Source organism: Fistularia commersonii, chromosome 11 (genome assembly GCF_037954325.1).
Source record: "Fistularia commersonii isolate RoL2024-O1a breed Wild chromosome 11, RoL_Fcom_v1.0, whole genome shotgun sequence".
NCBI lineage: Eukaryota > Metazoa > Chordata > Actinopteri > Syngnathiformes > Fistulariidae > Fistularia > Fistularia commersonii.
Window position 1 is genome coordinate 3,952,936 of NC_141294.1, and position 13,093 is coordinate 3,966,028.

The following is a 13,093-nucleotide window of genomic DNA, read 5'->3' on the forward strand; positions in this document are numbered from 1 at the left end:
TGAAGCCGACGACAAAGAGCCAAAAGCAGAAGCAGTGATGAGGCTGATGCAAGCCACAGCTGGAGCCACCGTGAAAGCTGCTCATTGCACGGATTTTTTTTTTTTTTTTTTTTTTTTGTATTTTTTCTTTTCAAATGTATTTCTCCCCTTGATGACTGCGGGAGTAAGAATATGATAAAACAGCTCTTCTTTTAAACGCAGGAGAATTCATTGGGAAACTTTTCATTTTTTTTTTTTATTGGTGCACCCAGGAAGAATTTTGACAGACTTCAGGCAATAAAATGCTCAAAGTGCCAAAAACCAGGAATCGACTTTACTCCCAGATGTACAAACAATTTTATTAACCAACTTTAGTTACTTTCCAGCATATGAAATTTTTAAAATTGTTTTAGACGTACCAAACTACAGTTCCAGCGTCGCTTTTGTAGGTGTGTGCGTGCACAGGCAAGTGTGCACCTGTAATTTCCAAAGTAAACCTTGGGTATAACCAATGTTTTGCAACGTGTTAATTCTCAAGAATGTGATATGCTTGTTAAATAACATAGTTTCATTATATATTGTTATGTCACATAAATATACATTTATATTACAGTTTACACATTAATAACACAGCTTTTGATGAATACAAATTTGTCTTTCATAGGTTTTCGGGTTTTTTCCTAACATGTGCCATAAGCTCTTAACACTGAAGAAACTGTCGCTGAGTCTTTGAACAATACAGTAAAAAAAAAAAAAAAAAAAAAAAAAAAAAAATCCCTTGATAAAAGGTTCTTCTTAATTTTCATAATCATGTGAAAACTAACTCTTCAAAACAAAATAAACCCAAAAAAAAAAAAAAAAAAAGGACTAAAAATTCTATACAAAGAGATGCTCTGTAAAGTTTGTCTGAAAAGTCCTGGAAGTGCTGTCGAACTCGAACAAAGTTTCTGAAATATTTCACAAGTATGAAGAGTCTTCAAGTTGCTAAAAAAAAAATAAAAAATAATAAAATAAAATAAAAATAAATCACTGAAAGTATGGTCGAAGTGACGAGCGTTTTCCTCGTGTGGTTGTTAACTTCGAATGGCCGTCTTCCTGTCTCTGTCTTTGTTCTGGAAGAGAGAAGAAAAGAGTCAAGCATTGAGGAAATGCGATCGGCATAAATGACACCAGAATGAGATCAGACAGCGCGGTTATTCATTCTCTAATCCTGGTGTCTTGCCATTTGCGTTGGAGTTTTTTTTTTTTTTTTTTTTTGTTTTCATGCAGCGGTGAATACTCCTACTGTGGTAAATGATTTGCGGGCAGGTGTGAGATTTTTCCGAACTGCATGATACCATAGCACTTTGAAATATACATCATCAATCTTGTTGTCTTCAGACAGATCGCTATAATCGAGAAAAAAAGTTTGATCGATTGAATTAAAATCAAAGGGGGCGCATCGAATCAAGAATCTATGATCTGTGAAAACAATGACAGTTGGGCGTTTTTCCCTTTTTCTTTATACACCACTTTAAGGTCTTGGCAGAATTTGACTGCTGTTTGATAAACACGCGAAAAAACAAGCCTCCACTCAAAGAATGTCCTTCCTAACATCTGTTCATAGATTGAGAGTCCTTCCCATATTATGTTTGCTTTCAATATTTGCTCAGCACAGCTTTGCGTATTCTTATATTTATGTGAGGTTACGTGTTTGGTAAGATACCGGCAGTGAAAAAAAAAAAAAAAAAAAGCGCAAGGCGTGCATTTTTTATCTTTTTGTATGTACTGTAATTAGAACCAGGATCTTTCCCTTCGCCGGATGCCAAACCTGGTCTTGGGTATCGAGGCCCTGCTGTTTGTACGGCCGTGACTGATTCGCCGTCACCTCGTATGACCTACATGTGGCCCGTGAGTGCGTCGTCCATGAGAAGCTCACCTTTCCAAAACGTTCAAAAGCCGTAGCCGTCAGCTACGCGCCGCGTGGGAAAACTGACCGAATGGTACATTTCTTTATGCTTTTATCGTCGGCGGAGATCGAGCGTGTATTGAAACGCGTGCGAATCTGCGGAGTGAAAAATGCGAGTCGATACGAGACGGAGTGCATGATGTGCTTCTGGTTTATCTGTGGTATCAGAGCGCAGCTCTCTTGATTTTCTGGCTGGCGAGGGGGATTTCTCTATCTGGCCAGGAAAATAACATCACATTTTCCCCTCCTCCTCTAACCTCTGCTCCGCTTCTATGAGCTCCTGGAGCAACAGTCGAGAGATTTTTAATCGAACAGACCGCTGGTGAAAAAGCAACGGATGTCAGCTTTGCTTATTCTTTTTTTTTCTTTTTTCCAAGATGATGTTTCCGCTCGTGAAATCACAGCTGACAAATGAGTATTAGCCTCATTTATTGTCGCTTTTAACGACTTAAACCGAGCCATCGGATCTACCCGGACATCTCATTCTGTCATAAACGTCCTCGAGGTGACGAGGTCGAACACCTTCGCCGCAGGTGAGGTCACGGATGAAAGTTGAACTCTCGCAAGCGCCCCTCCTGTCCTCTCGTGACTCTCCTTCCCCCCCTCCCCATCTCATATTGTCTCGACTCGAGCCGCAGAAGGCCCTTCTTCCATCATCCCAACACCTGCAACACATTTCCTCTCAGACCGAACACAAGGTGTAGGTGTTTGGAAAAGTCAGCTTGACTGACATCAACAAAGGTGGGTAGGTGTTTGGAAGGATATCAGGAGGTAATAAGAGCGTGAGCTCATAGGATTTGGACAGGAGTCGGTCCTCCCACTGACTGAGGCGAGTGTGAGGAGACGCAGGAACAATTATTGTCAATCCTTCCTCCAGCTGGACTGAGAAAGGAGGATGATTATAAAGCCCCTATTATCTGTACTTTATCGGTAACCGCTGTTTTGTTGGCTTGTTTGTTTTGCTCTGTGCGCGAGTAATGGGGTCAACCGGAGTCGGAGGGGAACGACAGAAACCAAACGCGGGCAGATGGTTGCGGTGGAGACTTGTCAATATCTGCACAGACACACAATAAAGAAGCAGAACTTTATCGTCTTTTTTTTTTTTTTTTTTTTTTTCTTTTTTTTGAACCCAGACAGCAATTTTTGAAATGAACATCATGCTACATAATTGAAACTAGCATCTGAGACTAAACGATTACGGCGAATGTTTATTGAGGTCATAAATCAAGAAGTAGGCTAATTTTCCCCTCTCTATAATTAGACCTCTTTTTCAGGCCAATGCCCAGGAAAGATGTGAAATGACAACAAAATGACAGCGGCAGGTAACGTGTTGGCTGACGTTTAACTCAATGTGCCATGTGGAATTTAAAGGTTGTGGTCATTTCAAGTATTTCTGTACGGTTAGGTTAATTTAATTGTCAAGCTTGTACACAGTTTATGGCTTACTAATTCAACCCTGCCAAATAAAAATGATGAAATATCTTTACCAATATGTAAGACAATTTCTAACAGACGTGGCTGCATGTGGAAGAATCAGGTAATCCCAAAATGCAATGTCACTTATTCCTTATTGACAAGATTTTCCATTTTTTTTTTTTTTAACATGGTGGAGACTGCTTTTATTAATCAGCTGAATAAAATAGGTCACCTAAACATGGAAAGAACCGACGATGTGAAGCCGAAGAAGCCGTCGTGCCATGCAGTGCCACGGTAGCCATATCCACTGCGGCCTCGTCCGGACAGATTTTAGGACGAGATGCTGCATCGGTTTACACACCGATAAATATAGAAATGTGAAGATTTCCTGCTTTGAAATCGATTAAAATGCTATCATTGAATGAGAACTGAATTAGAATTGATAAAAGGCATAAAACAGACGTACTAATGACGTCACTCTTCTTCCCATTAGAAGTACATTTGATACTTACATATATAGATAGATATAGATATGTAAATGTGAGTGTTTATATACTAAAAGGGCTGGAGATTTTTAAATGTGAGAAATCAATTAGGTTAATAAAAAACTGAAGAATTTCCAAGAGAATGGGCTCACGCATTGGCGCGCAGTACAAGAATACTAGAGACATCTGAGAAATGCAAATATAAGCTGCCATCTGAAAGTACAAATCCATTTTTTTTTTTTAATCTTTTTCAGTTTTATCAAAATTATAAAGGGAGCTAACTGTTTCTCATGTGGCTTTGGAAACATCTGGCCTATTGCTACCGTAACTACTAGTGCGTTCTTTACCTGACAAGTAAATGGCAAGAATAACATCTAGATGTTGAAAGCTGCTGACGTGAGAGGCGTTCAAGAAGTTGGAGGTCTTTATCAATGCAAAGAAGGACGTTTGGAGGTAAAAAGTGGTTAAATGAACAAAAGGGTGGATTATGATTTCTTGAAGATTTGCCACATGACATCAAATTACCGTAAAATGACTAAGACTTCTGCCGCTCCGTGCACGGCACTGAGTGATGGTGTAAGAGGCACAGCTGTGGATGGCGAAGGCAGTTCAGCCGGAGTGTAACTGGTTCAGTCAAAACAGGGGGGGCTATAAGGTTGGCCTGGTAGTCAAAACAATCTCCTGAAGAGTAATACGGCATGGTCGGATGACATCCATGCTCCCTCCAAACACACCCACACACACACACATACACTGGCGCACGCGCGCACGCACGCACGCACGCACGCACTCGCGTACACAGCGACATACCTCCGGCCTCCCTGCGGGGTGATTTGTCCGACACTAATATGATTACCTGATGATGTTTACTTTAGATACGATATGATGATATTACCACATTGGAACAATATTATTGTTTTATCTAGGTGAAAGAAGTCTGTTTATACTCCAATGTGAAGATAGTAAATCGTTTTTCTCCACGGCATCTTATCAACTCCACAATTTCATACTTTAATATTGTTTTTCCGAAACTCAATCCGTGCCGTTCCTTTACCTATAACTGCGATTTTCCATGCACTCTCTCTTCTTTTCCTGTGTTAATCCATTCTGTCAAATACAAACATCTAATTTAGTTCCTGGCCGCATGAAGAGAGGAATGACTGGTTGGAAAAAATAATTCCACTTGGCCACTGCACCTAAAATCATATAAGGAGATTGGTATTCAAGCATGAAATGAAAACTGGTAATATCCCCTCGCTTTATCGAGTGAAAATATGTGAATATGCGTCAGCTGTTTAATAGAAGCTGTAATTACCCTCATAAATGATCCGAGATCAGACCGTGTATGAGGTTTATGTCGTGCATTCGGTAGTGCAATAAATGACACATCTGAGGTATTCAGACATTTAAATTAAGCTAACTAACGCACCGAATAAGCCGCAGTCTGCCATTATGTGGCTTGGATACATCAGTCGTGCACTTCATGTTCCCTGTGGTTTGCTAATAAGCATCCTGACGGTGTCTAAAAAACACCAGGTTTAGCATAGATTGTTTAATCAGATGTAATTCGCGCCAGGCGGCCACACGTGCGACCGTTCCCCGCGTTTCGCCGACGATTTCGGAACGGGCCCGTTGCGAACTTCGCACGGTGAATAATCTCGGCTTCCAACGGCCGAAACGTGCACCTTGCGTCGACAAACGCGTCGGCCACCTCGGCAGATGCAGTTTAAACGGCAACAATTTAGAGCCACTCCGTTCTGCTTTTCTTTGTATTTAAGATCTCTTTTTAAACTCGCTACTTGGGCTCAGCTGTGTGTATTTTAGTTTTCGAATTCTTCTGCGAGCTCTCTCCTCTAAGACTAAATGACAACAAAATGATACTTTTCGTAATAGATTTTCTTAGTTATCTGACCCGGGTTCTCCTATTGGTGTGAGATTAGGTTTTAACTGCTACCATCTGTGGTGTAAATATACAGACAGGGTCCACGCGTGACGGCACACATTCGCGCACAGATCCGGACCGGCACACATACCGAACGTGGGCAAGAATATATTTGAAAATCGCCTCAAGTATATTACGCTGCCTTCGATGCACCTCATTACCATAGCTTGACGCGAGACCCAAACCGGCATAGTTCTTGCTCAGGAGGCACAAAGTGTTAACGCCAAGGCGACACCGGCGCTATCAGTAAATGAGGGTAATTTACTTTTCATCTATGACCTTGAAATGTCTCCTTCGTGTTCTCAAGTGACGTAATGGCTTTTTCCAACAAAAACACACTAATAACCACGCAACTGTAAAAGCCGCAGTCATTAGCGAGCCCCAGCACATGTCCTATCCGTGCATTTAATTTCTTGTAGGTGCACGCTTCATTTGATCTCTATAAAGAGTCAAAGTGTAGTTTCGACACACTCAAAAACCAACTGTCCAGACCCGAGGATAAATAGCCAGGCTGATTATCCCACAGAGTCAAAAGCTTTCTCTCTCTCTCTCTCTCTCTCTCTCTCTCTCTCTCCTTCTGCGTCTCTGTTTCCACAACTTCCTGCACACCATTATTTTAGAAAGTGTTGAAAGCACAGTCGTGATCCAGAGAGCTCCTTAACTGAGTAATCATATATGGGGCTTTTTTGGGTGTCTCAAACTCAAAAGAGGTAATGAACTGCTGTCTGGCTGAAAAAAAGGTGGGGAAATGACACGGTTTAGATAAAAAATAATAAAAAAAAAAAGAACCCAAAGTGATGTGAGACCATGTGTATATCTATGGGTGTATGATATGAGTGAAGCCTTGCATGTGTGTACGATATACCATATATATATGTGTGTGTGTGTGTGTGTGTGTGTGTGTTAGAAGGGAGGGTGTTTCACAGAGAGTGCGGTTTCCAGGCTTCTTTAACATCACCATCAAAGCTCAACGTCAATGTGTTTCTAATAGCAGCTGCTGAATTAAATACTGGCTGTACAGGCCTCACCAGAGGATAAATCATTTACAGAACAATTAGCTCATTTGTTGCTCCGCTCTACACTGCCAATGACTTCCAGACACAGAGAAGCCAGCCCGTGCGTGTGTGTGTGTGTGTGTGTGTGTGTGTGTGCTTGCATGTGCAATATTGAGCATGATCACACACACAATTTCAAGCACGGTATCTCATACAAATACAAAATGCAAACACTTACATGCATTGGTTCTCCCTCTCAAATACAGACCCGTCTATACGAAGCTACCCACTCCCACAGAGGCACGCAAGAAATGATAAGTTACTTTCCAGTGCCGTTTTAGTGCCGCTGTCTTTCCACATGCCCGGCTGCCCGCTAAAGCACTCAGATATGCAGGTTTTGTTGATGCAATTTGTAACAGCTTGTGATGCTGGGAAGAGCACACATGATTTGCCGCTTCTGAAAAATCCCGGAGTAAAATCAACCGCCAAAAAAGAGACGCGCGTCTTTTTGAAGCAGCCATATACCGTGTATGTCACGGTGCTCGGATTCTGCAAGGAATGGAAGATGTGAAGGAAGATGAAAGTGTGTCGATACTTTCTCCTTAGCAGATGCTTTTATTGGCCGATCGGACGTTTTTTTCTGTTTATGTTTGCCAGCGAAATGAACCGACCCTTTCGGTGCTCCTGGCAGAAACGAAAGCTACTATTCTGAAGGAAGCTATAAAAAATGCTCCGCGGCGATTTTGGCACGCATTCGTCACCTGACCGTATCGACGTCGAAAATTAGTAAATCGGCAAAGGCGGCGCTATTGCACATTTCGCGGTAGGCGACGGTGACCCGAACCAGAGATAAGCCGGAGATGGTGAGCGTTTCGAATGCCGTGATTGTCCCGCAGGTTGAGTTCAGGCACCTGACAGTTGGAGAGGCAGAGAAAACAAGCACAGGATGTCTGCATCAATCAAGCAGACAGTGAGGGGATTTGAGCCCCCAGCACACCTCCGTCCTACGTCTGCGGCCCGCTACATCTCATTTACAGATGTAGGCATTGCGAGTGTCCCGTATTTTATGTTTTTTTCTGTGGCTCTAACAAAATCACCAGCGTGGAGGGCTTCGCTTCAGTCTGCTGACGGCAAACTGCCGTTGTTGTTTTTGTTTTTTTAAAGGAAAAAAAGAAAACATATTTGTAACGCTCCAAATGTCGGACGTCCGCTGATGCGTCGGCGTTTGTGCCAATTCGACCAAATATAACAACAGCGGCGAAATCCGAACGGCTACAACAGCAGTTGAATTCTGTGGAATGGGCTTCGCTGTCGTCACGCAAAGGCCGTTTATTTTGGAAGCGCTGCAGCGTATACACATAATAAGAGGAAGTGAGCATATACTTTTCTCACTTTCACCCTGATCCCACGTTGAAAATAGTGTAATTGAAGCGGTGGGTCTAAGCAGACTTGACAGCTGTGATGAACCTCAATGACCATACAAACATACGGAGAGAACTCGGGACACGAAGTCTCATTTTACCTTCACAATCGTTTCCGCTCTGTAATCACCAGTACCGACTCTGCCCTTTAGCCCACTTAAATACACCGTACGGCCACTTTTCCAGGGAAAATGAAACAACCTCAGATTCTGCCAATCAAAGTTAACCGTTTAGATGCCAGATGAAACGCTGCACCCCGTTTTATTTCCTTAAAGAGCTGTCAAAGTATCATTTATTTCACTTGGCGTCGGTGCGGTATTTTCATGGCTGAGATACGAACTGCGATAAATTAAAAAAACGATTATTTTCTCTTATTGGTGATCATGTCCTTTTCACGGGAGTGCGGACGTCTATGAGATGAGAGAAACGGTATTAACACAAAATGAGGAAAGGTGAACGGACAAACAAATGCGACAGCAGGTAGCGACTCCAGGATAGGAAAGCAATACGGTCCGTTTAAGGCGCTGTTATTTTTGGTTGCAAAAATGACCGTCCCTGACATTTCCCCCCTCCTTGCAATAAATGCAAGCACTTTACTTTAAGTTGATAACACACGCACTCCCCCACTGCTGTAAATACTCAGAAGAGCACCAAACGTGTTATAATCCGCCAGTGAAAATAGACCCACAAAATTGACTGCGTTCTCCTGTTTGAATAATGTTTGCCAAACACAACGATGGCCAGATGTTTTAGGAAACGGCCGAGCTTTTTTGAAAATAAAATATATTTGCAAGCTGTTTTTAAAGATTTACATCCTCAGAAGGGATAAATGGGCTTGGAGTTAAAGGCCACAGATGGGGGGGGGGAGGGGGGGCAGGGAAAGTCTTGAGCCGTCCCACACGCTGACGGTAAGGATATTTCTGTGGGGTTTGTTGACAGTATGACGAGTGCAATTTAAAAGCCGACTGGCTGTTCGGACGGAGCGGGAAATCATTTGAAAGAAAACGTAAATAACTTTAAGGGCAAACAAAAATACACGGCAAAGCACATATTTACAAGAATCCGCGTCACACAGACAACGCCTCCGAATTTCTTTCTCTCTGGGATTCGAGCGGAAATCAATGTAAACCTCGACGGCCAGGTCTCAAACGCGTCGACAATAGATGTACATCCAACAAACATAAATTCAGCTAATAGGAACCAGCGCGTCTTGACGGAGTCTGAGCCTCGCGACAAGCCGCAGTCTGGACCCAGCATGCGTTTACAGGTCAGTCATGCCTCAGCAGCGGTAAGCTGACAGCGGCAGATAGTATTACAGCGTTCCTACTGACAGCTCTGACCTCCACCTCGCTGATCGATACGTCGAGACGGGGCCGAGGGAGAGGTCGGGGCCGGGGGGGGGAAGGAAAGGAGAAGCCTGGAGAGAGCGCAATGTGAAAAAGCCAAGTGGGCAAAGGCGAACGGGAGAAGGAAAGAGGAAGGGGAGGAAGACAGGGGTTGGTGGCAGACGGAAGGAGACCGGTCTCGGGCTAGTCATCTCCACGTCGAAGGTGTCTGGCTTTGGACGCCGGGGTCGTCTCGGCTTTCACTCGCAGAAGAGGCAGGAGGGGGAGACACACTGCTGAGACTCACATTATCCCCCAGCTAAAGGGTCTCTGAGTTTAGACACTGAGAAGAGTATTAGCTTTCACACACTGTTGGGGTAACGGGGGAGTCTGCCAGATGTCAGCTCTTTACCCATAAATCCTGCTAAATGGGCAGCGGCGAGGTCGGAGAAGGAGAGCCGAGTGGACGTTACCCCTCTATCATGTCTGATACGTAACGGTCGCTGAGGTCCGAGCCAAAGTTGTATAACTTCAACGATAGAAATTCTTCTTTCCCTGTTATTTCTCATCAGAACGACAACTTTCTCATACTGGACGTTCTCAGTTACGTCTATTTCCTGCGCCGAATCAATCAAGCGGAGGCCGAACCTCAGAATGGAGGATAAAAAAGCTGTAGGTTTCTGTATCTCTATTAAGGTGTCGAGTGACGACTGAAAGGCCGCTTCAAAACATTCACGGAAATTGAATGTTCTCCGAGAGTTAAACACAGTCGGTTTGCGGTTCGATAGTACGACTAAACGCATTTTAACATTTTACATATTTGATTACCTTTGGATGCATTGTGTTTGTTTTTTTCTGGTTTTTTTTTTGCTTTTTTACCCAAATTTATGACGCGATATGTAATCCTATACAGCAGCACTCTGAAAGTGCCTTTGGAAAGGGTTCTTAATCCATACAGTATGTGAGTTAGGTGGTATTAGTGTACATTTTCAGTAGAAGTAAGTCCTCCCCTTCTGGCAATCTTTATATCTCAGATCAGTTGTGATTAAAACCTTCTCAAATTCAAGCTGACATCAGTGTGGTCTCCATATTTTTGAATGTTTACCACCTGCAGGATGAATCACTCCGTAACCGTTCGATGCATAACGTTCATGGATAAGAAAAAGAATCACAAAAAGAAGAAACATCCGCACCTGAATGTTGTGAATGTAAAATATGTTGCCTGCTGTTCGAGCCTTGAACCCTGACTTTGTGCGCCCCCTCGCCCGCCCTGCCTGATCTCCTCCCTCGGAAAAAAAAAAAAACATCCTATGTCTGTTACATGTGATGTCCGGCGAATTTCACAAACCATCGTGAACTCTGAAGCCACCTGCTCGAGTAAAACCATCTCCCAACAGTATAGTAACGCAAAGTTCTTCAAGAGAAGGAGGACTTTAAAAAAAAGGCTCTGCTTTTAATGTCCCTCAGGGCCAATTAGGTTTACAGGCAAAGTCACTGATCTCACTTCAGCTTTAAATTCCAAACTGACCCCCAACCAACGCGCAGCTTCGACAGAGAACCTCACGTAAAACGATCACCGTTTCTCCGGCTTAGTCCCCGTCTTCAAATCATTCTTCGATCCGGAAAGAAACTTTAAATGTACGACGAATCGTAATTGCCGAGCATCCAAAGCATCTGCGTCGGGTAAAACGAATATCGCTGAAAATGATTTTGCAAAGAGCCGTAATTGAAGGAATAACAGTCTTGTCGGGTTTAGCAGGTGACCGTTTTTTTTTTTTTTTGTTTTGACTCCTCTCGCATCTTTGTCTTACCATTTTCCTCTGATTGCTGAGGCAGAAAGTACAGATGTGCTTGGGCTGAGCCGATTGGTCGGATCCGCGGGTCGGGGAGGAGTTAACGTGGAAGAAAGGCGGCGAGGGAGCGTGGCACGGCTGTCCGTCGTGAAGCCCCTCGCCCAGGAGCAAAACGTTCCCGAGATGACTGATGTAGCTACTCGCCAAACGAAGGGTCTCGATCTTTGACAGCTTCCTGAAAACGATCAAACATTGAGTCATCAGAAATTCAGCTTATCATCTTTTCGCAAAAAAAACAAAAAAACAAAACTGCAACAGCACCTTGAACAACATTTAAGACGAAGCGAAGCGATCACAATTTTGCTTATTTTATCCTCTACGACCAAAAAGACATCCGTACGTGTAGCTTACTATTTCAAAACATTTTTTTTTTCCGGTTTTCCATTCGGTACACAATAATTCCAATTTTTTTTTTTTTTTTGAGCGTCAAAGGTGTTTCACCTGTCTGCGGGCTCAGTGGGGATGAGTGTACGTAGTGCTGTGAATGCTGTGTTTACAGAATTGGTGCGATCTCTCTCACGCGCGTTGGCTGCAGTCCTTTGGCGGATTTCAGTAGGGGGGGATGAGCCCGGGGGGCCAAGCCTGCCGCCCACTCCTCCCCCACACAGCTTCCTCTTCCTGTTCACCTTGATGTGAAAGGCAGACGGCGACGAAGAGGACAGGCGGAAGGCGGTGGAGTTGGAGGAATTGGTGGTTCGCTCTTCAGAACCGGAGCCTTCGCTCCCGTTCTCCTCATCATCATCCTCAGAAAGAAGAGCGATGTCGCCGTATAGGAAGCGGCCCGCAGGAGGCGCTGTGCGCAGCATGGCGAATGTCATCTTTAACCGGAAACGGTGGGGGTCGGTTTGTGAAATCAGAGGTCGGTCCCGGGGGGGGGGGGGGGGAGAGTTTCCTGAGAGAAAAGCCTCTGGTTCTAGAGCATAAACTCGTAACCTTTCAAAAAAAAAAAAAAAAATTTTTTTTTTTTTTTTTTATATCGCTCAAGAAAAGCTCAACTTTTTTTTTCTTTTATCTTTAAAATGTGTAAAAGCCAGGTGGAACAGCAGCAGCTGCGTCAGGATTTATAACTTCCCCTTCACTATCAGTGGTTTTCAGGCAAGTTGATCTGCAGAGCGACCTGACCGCAGAGCTGCTGTGTGACAGGTGGCTGCAGGTTCCGCGATCCTCTCGGGTTTTCCTCTTCACATCCCAATCATCAGTTCCTCATTGGGGTTTAAATCCTTTGGAAAAAAACAAAATTATAATGACATGCTGAATTCAAGTCTCTTTCTTCTTGCCTTTCTATAAAATTTCGAGTTTCTTCCTGTTTTTTTTTTTTTTTTTTTTTTGTAGAACTCGTCTGATCGAGTCCCGACTGCAAACCTACTCCCAGCCAGCCAGCAGCCGTTTAGACTCTCCCCCTCGCTGCTTCTTTGCTCCACGTGTGCCTGCCGTCTGAGTGTTTCCGTCTGCCTCTGGGTTTATAGCTGGTGGGAGGATCGACGGGCTCCTCCGCTCCTCCTTCCGAGGTTCAAGGGTCTCTCGCCTGCTGTCGAGAAACGGGCCAGCAGACCGGAGGCAAAGACAAACTGTCGGCTCGAGTTTGTTTTGGCTGCGCGCGGCTGTGTTTCTGGGGGAATCCACCCTAAATAGACCTCGCGTCACCCTCGTCTACTGGGTCGGTCGGGTGACCTTAGGGGTCACGCAGTCGGGGCTGACACACACGTTTCTACTATTTATTATCGTAGAT

General features: G+C 43.9%; 1 protein-coding gene across 1 annotated transcript; it reads right to left on the minus strand.

Moving 5' to 3' along the window:
* Positions 1–289: 289 nt before the first annotated feature.
* LOC147229245 (basic helix-loop-helix transcription factor scleraxis-like) lies at positions 290–12,285 on the minus strand. Its single transcript, XM_086154556.1, has 3 exons — positions 11,806–12,285; positions 11,323–11,539; positions 290–1,091 (listed from the first exon to the last, which is right to left on the minus strand). Exons 1-3 carry the CDS (start codon positions 12,180–12,182, stop codon positions 1,053–1,055), a joined length of 633 nt encoding a protein of 210 aa, XP_086010682.1. The 5' UTR covers positions 12,183–12,285; the 3' UTR covers positions 290–1,052.
* Between the last annotated feature and the right edge of the window lie 808 nt (positions 12,286–13,093).

Excerpts from the sequence above, each read along its gene's own strand:
- LOC147229245 (XM_086154556.1), bottom strand. The coding sequence starts at position 12,182 with ATGACATTCGCCATGCTGCGCACAGCGCCTCCTGCGGGCCGCTTCCTA. Across the intron at positions 11,540-11,805 it reads CCCACTGAGCCCGCAGACAG|GAAGCTGTCAAAGATCGAGA; the intron begins GTGAAACACCTT and ends GATCGTTTTCAG. Across the intron at positions 1,092-11,322 it reads TCAGCAATCAGAGGAAAATG|AACAAAGACAGAGACAGGAA; the intron begins GTAAGACAAAGA and ends TCTCTCTTCCAG.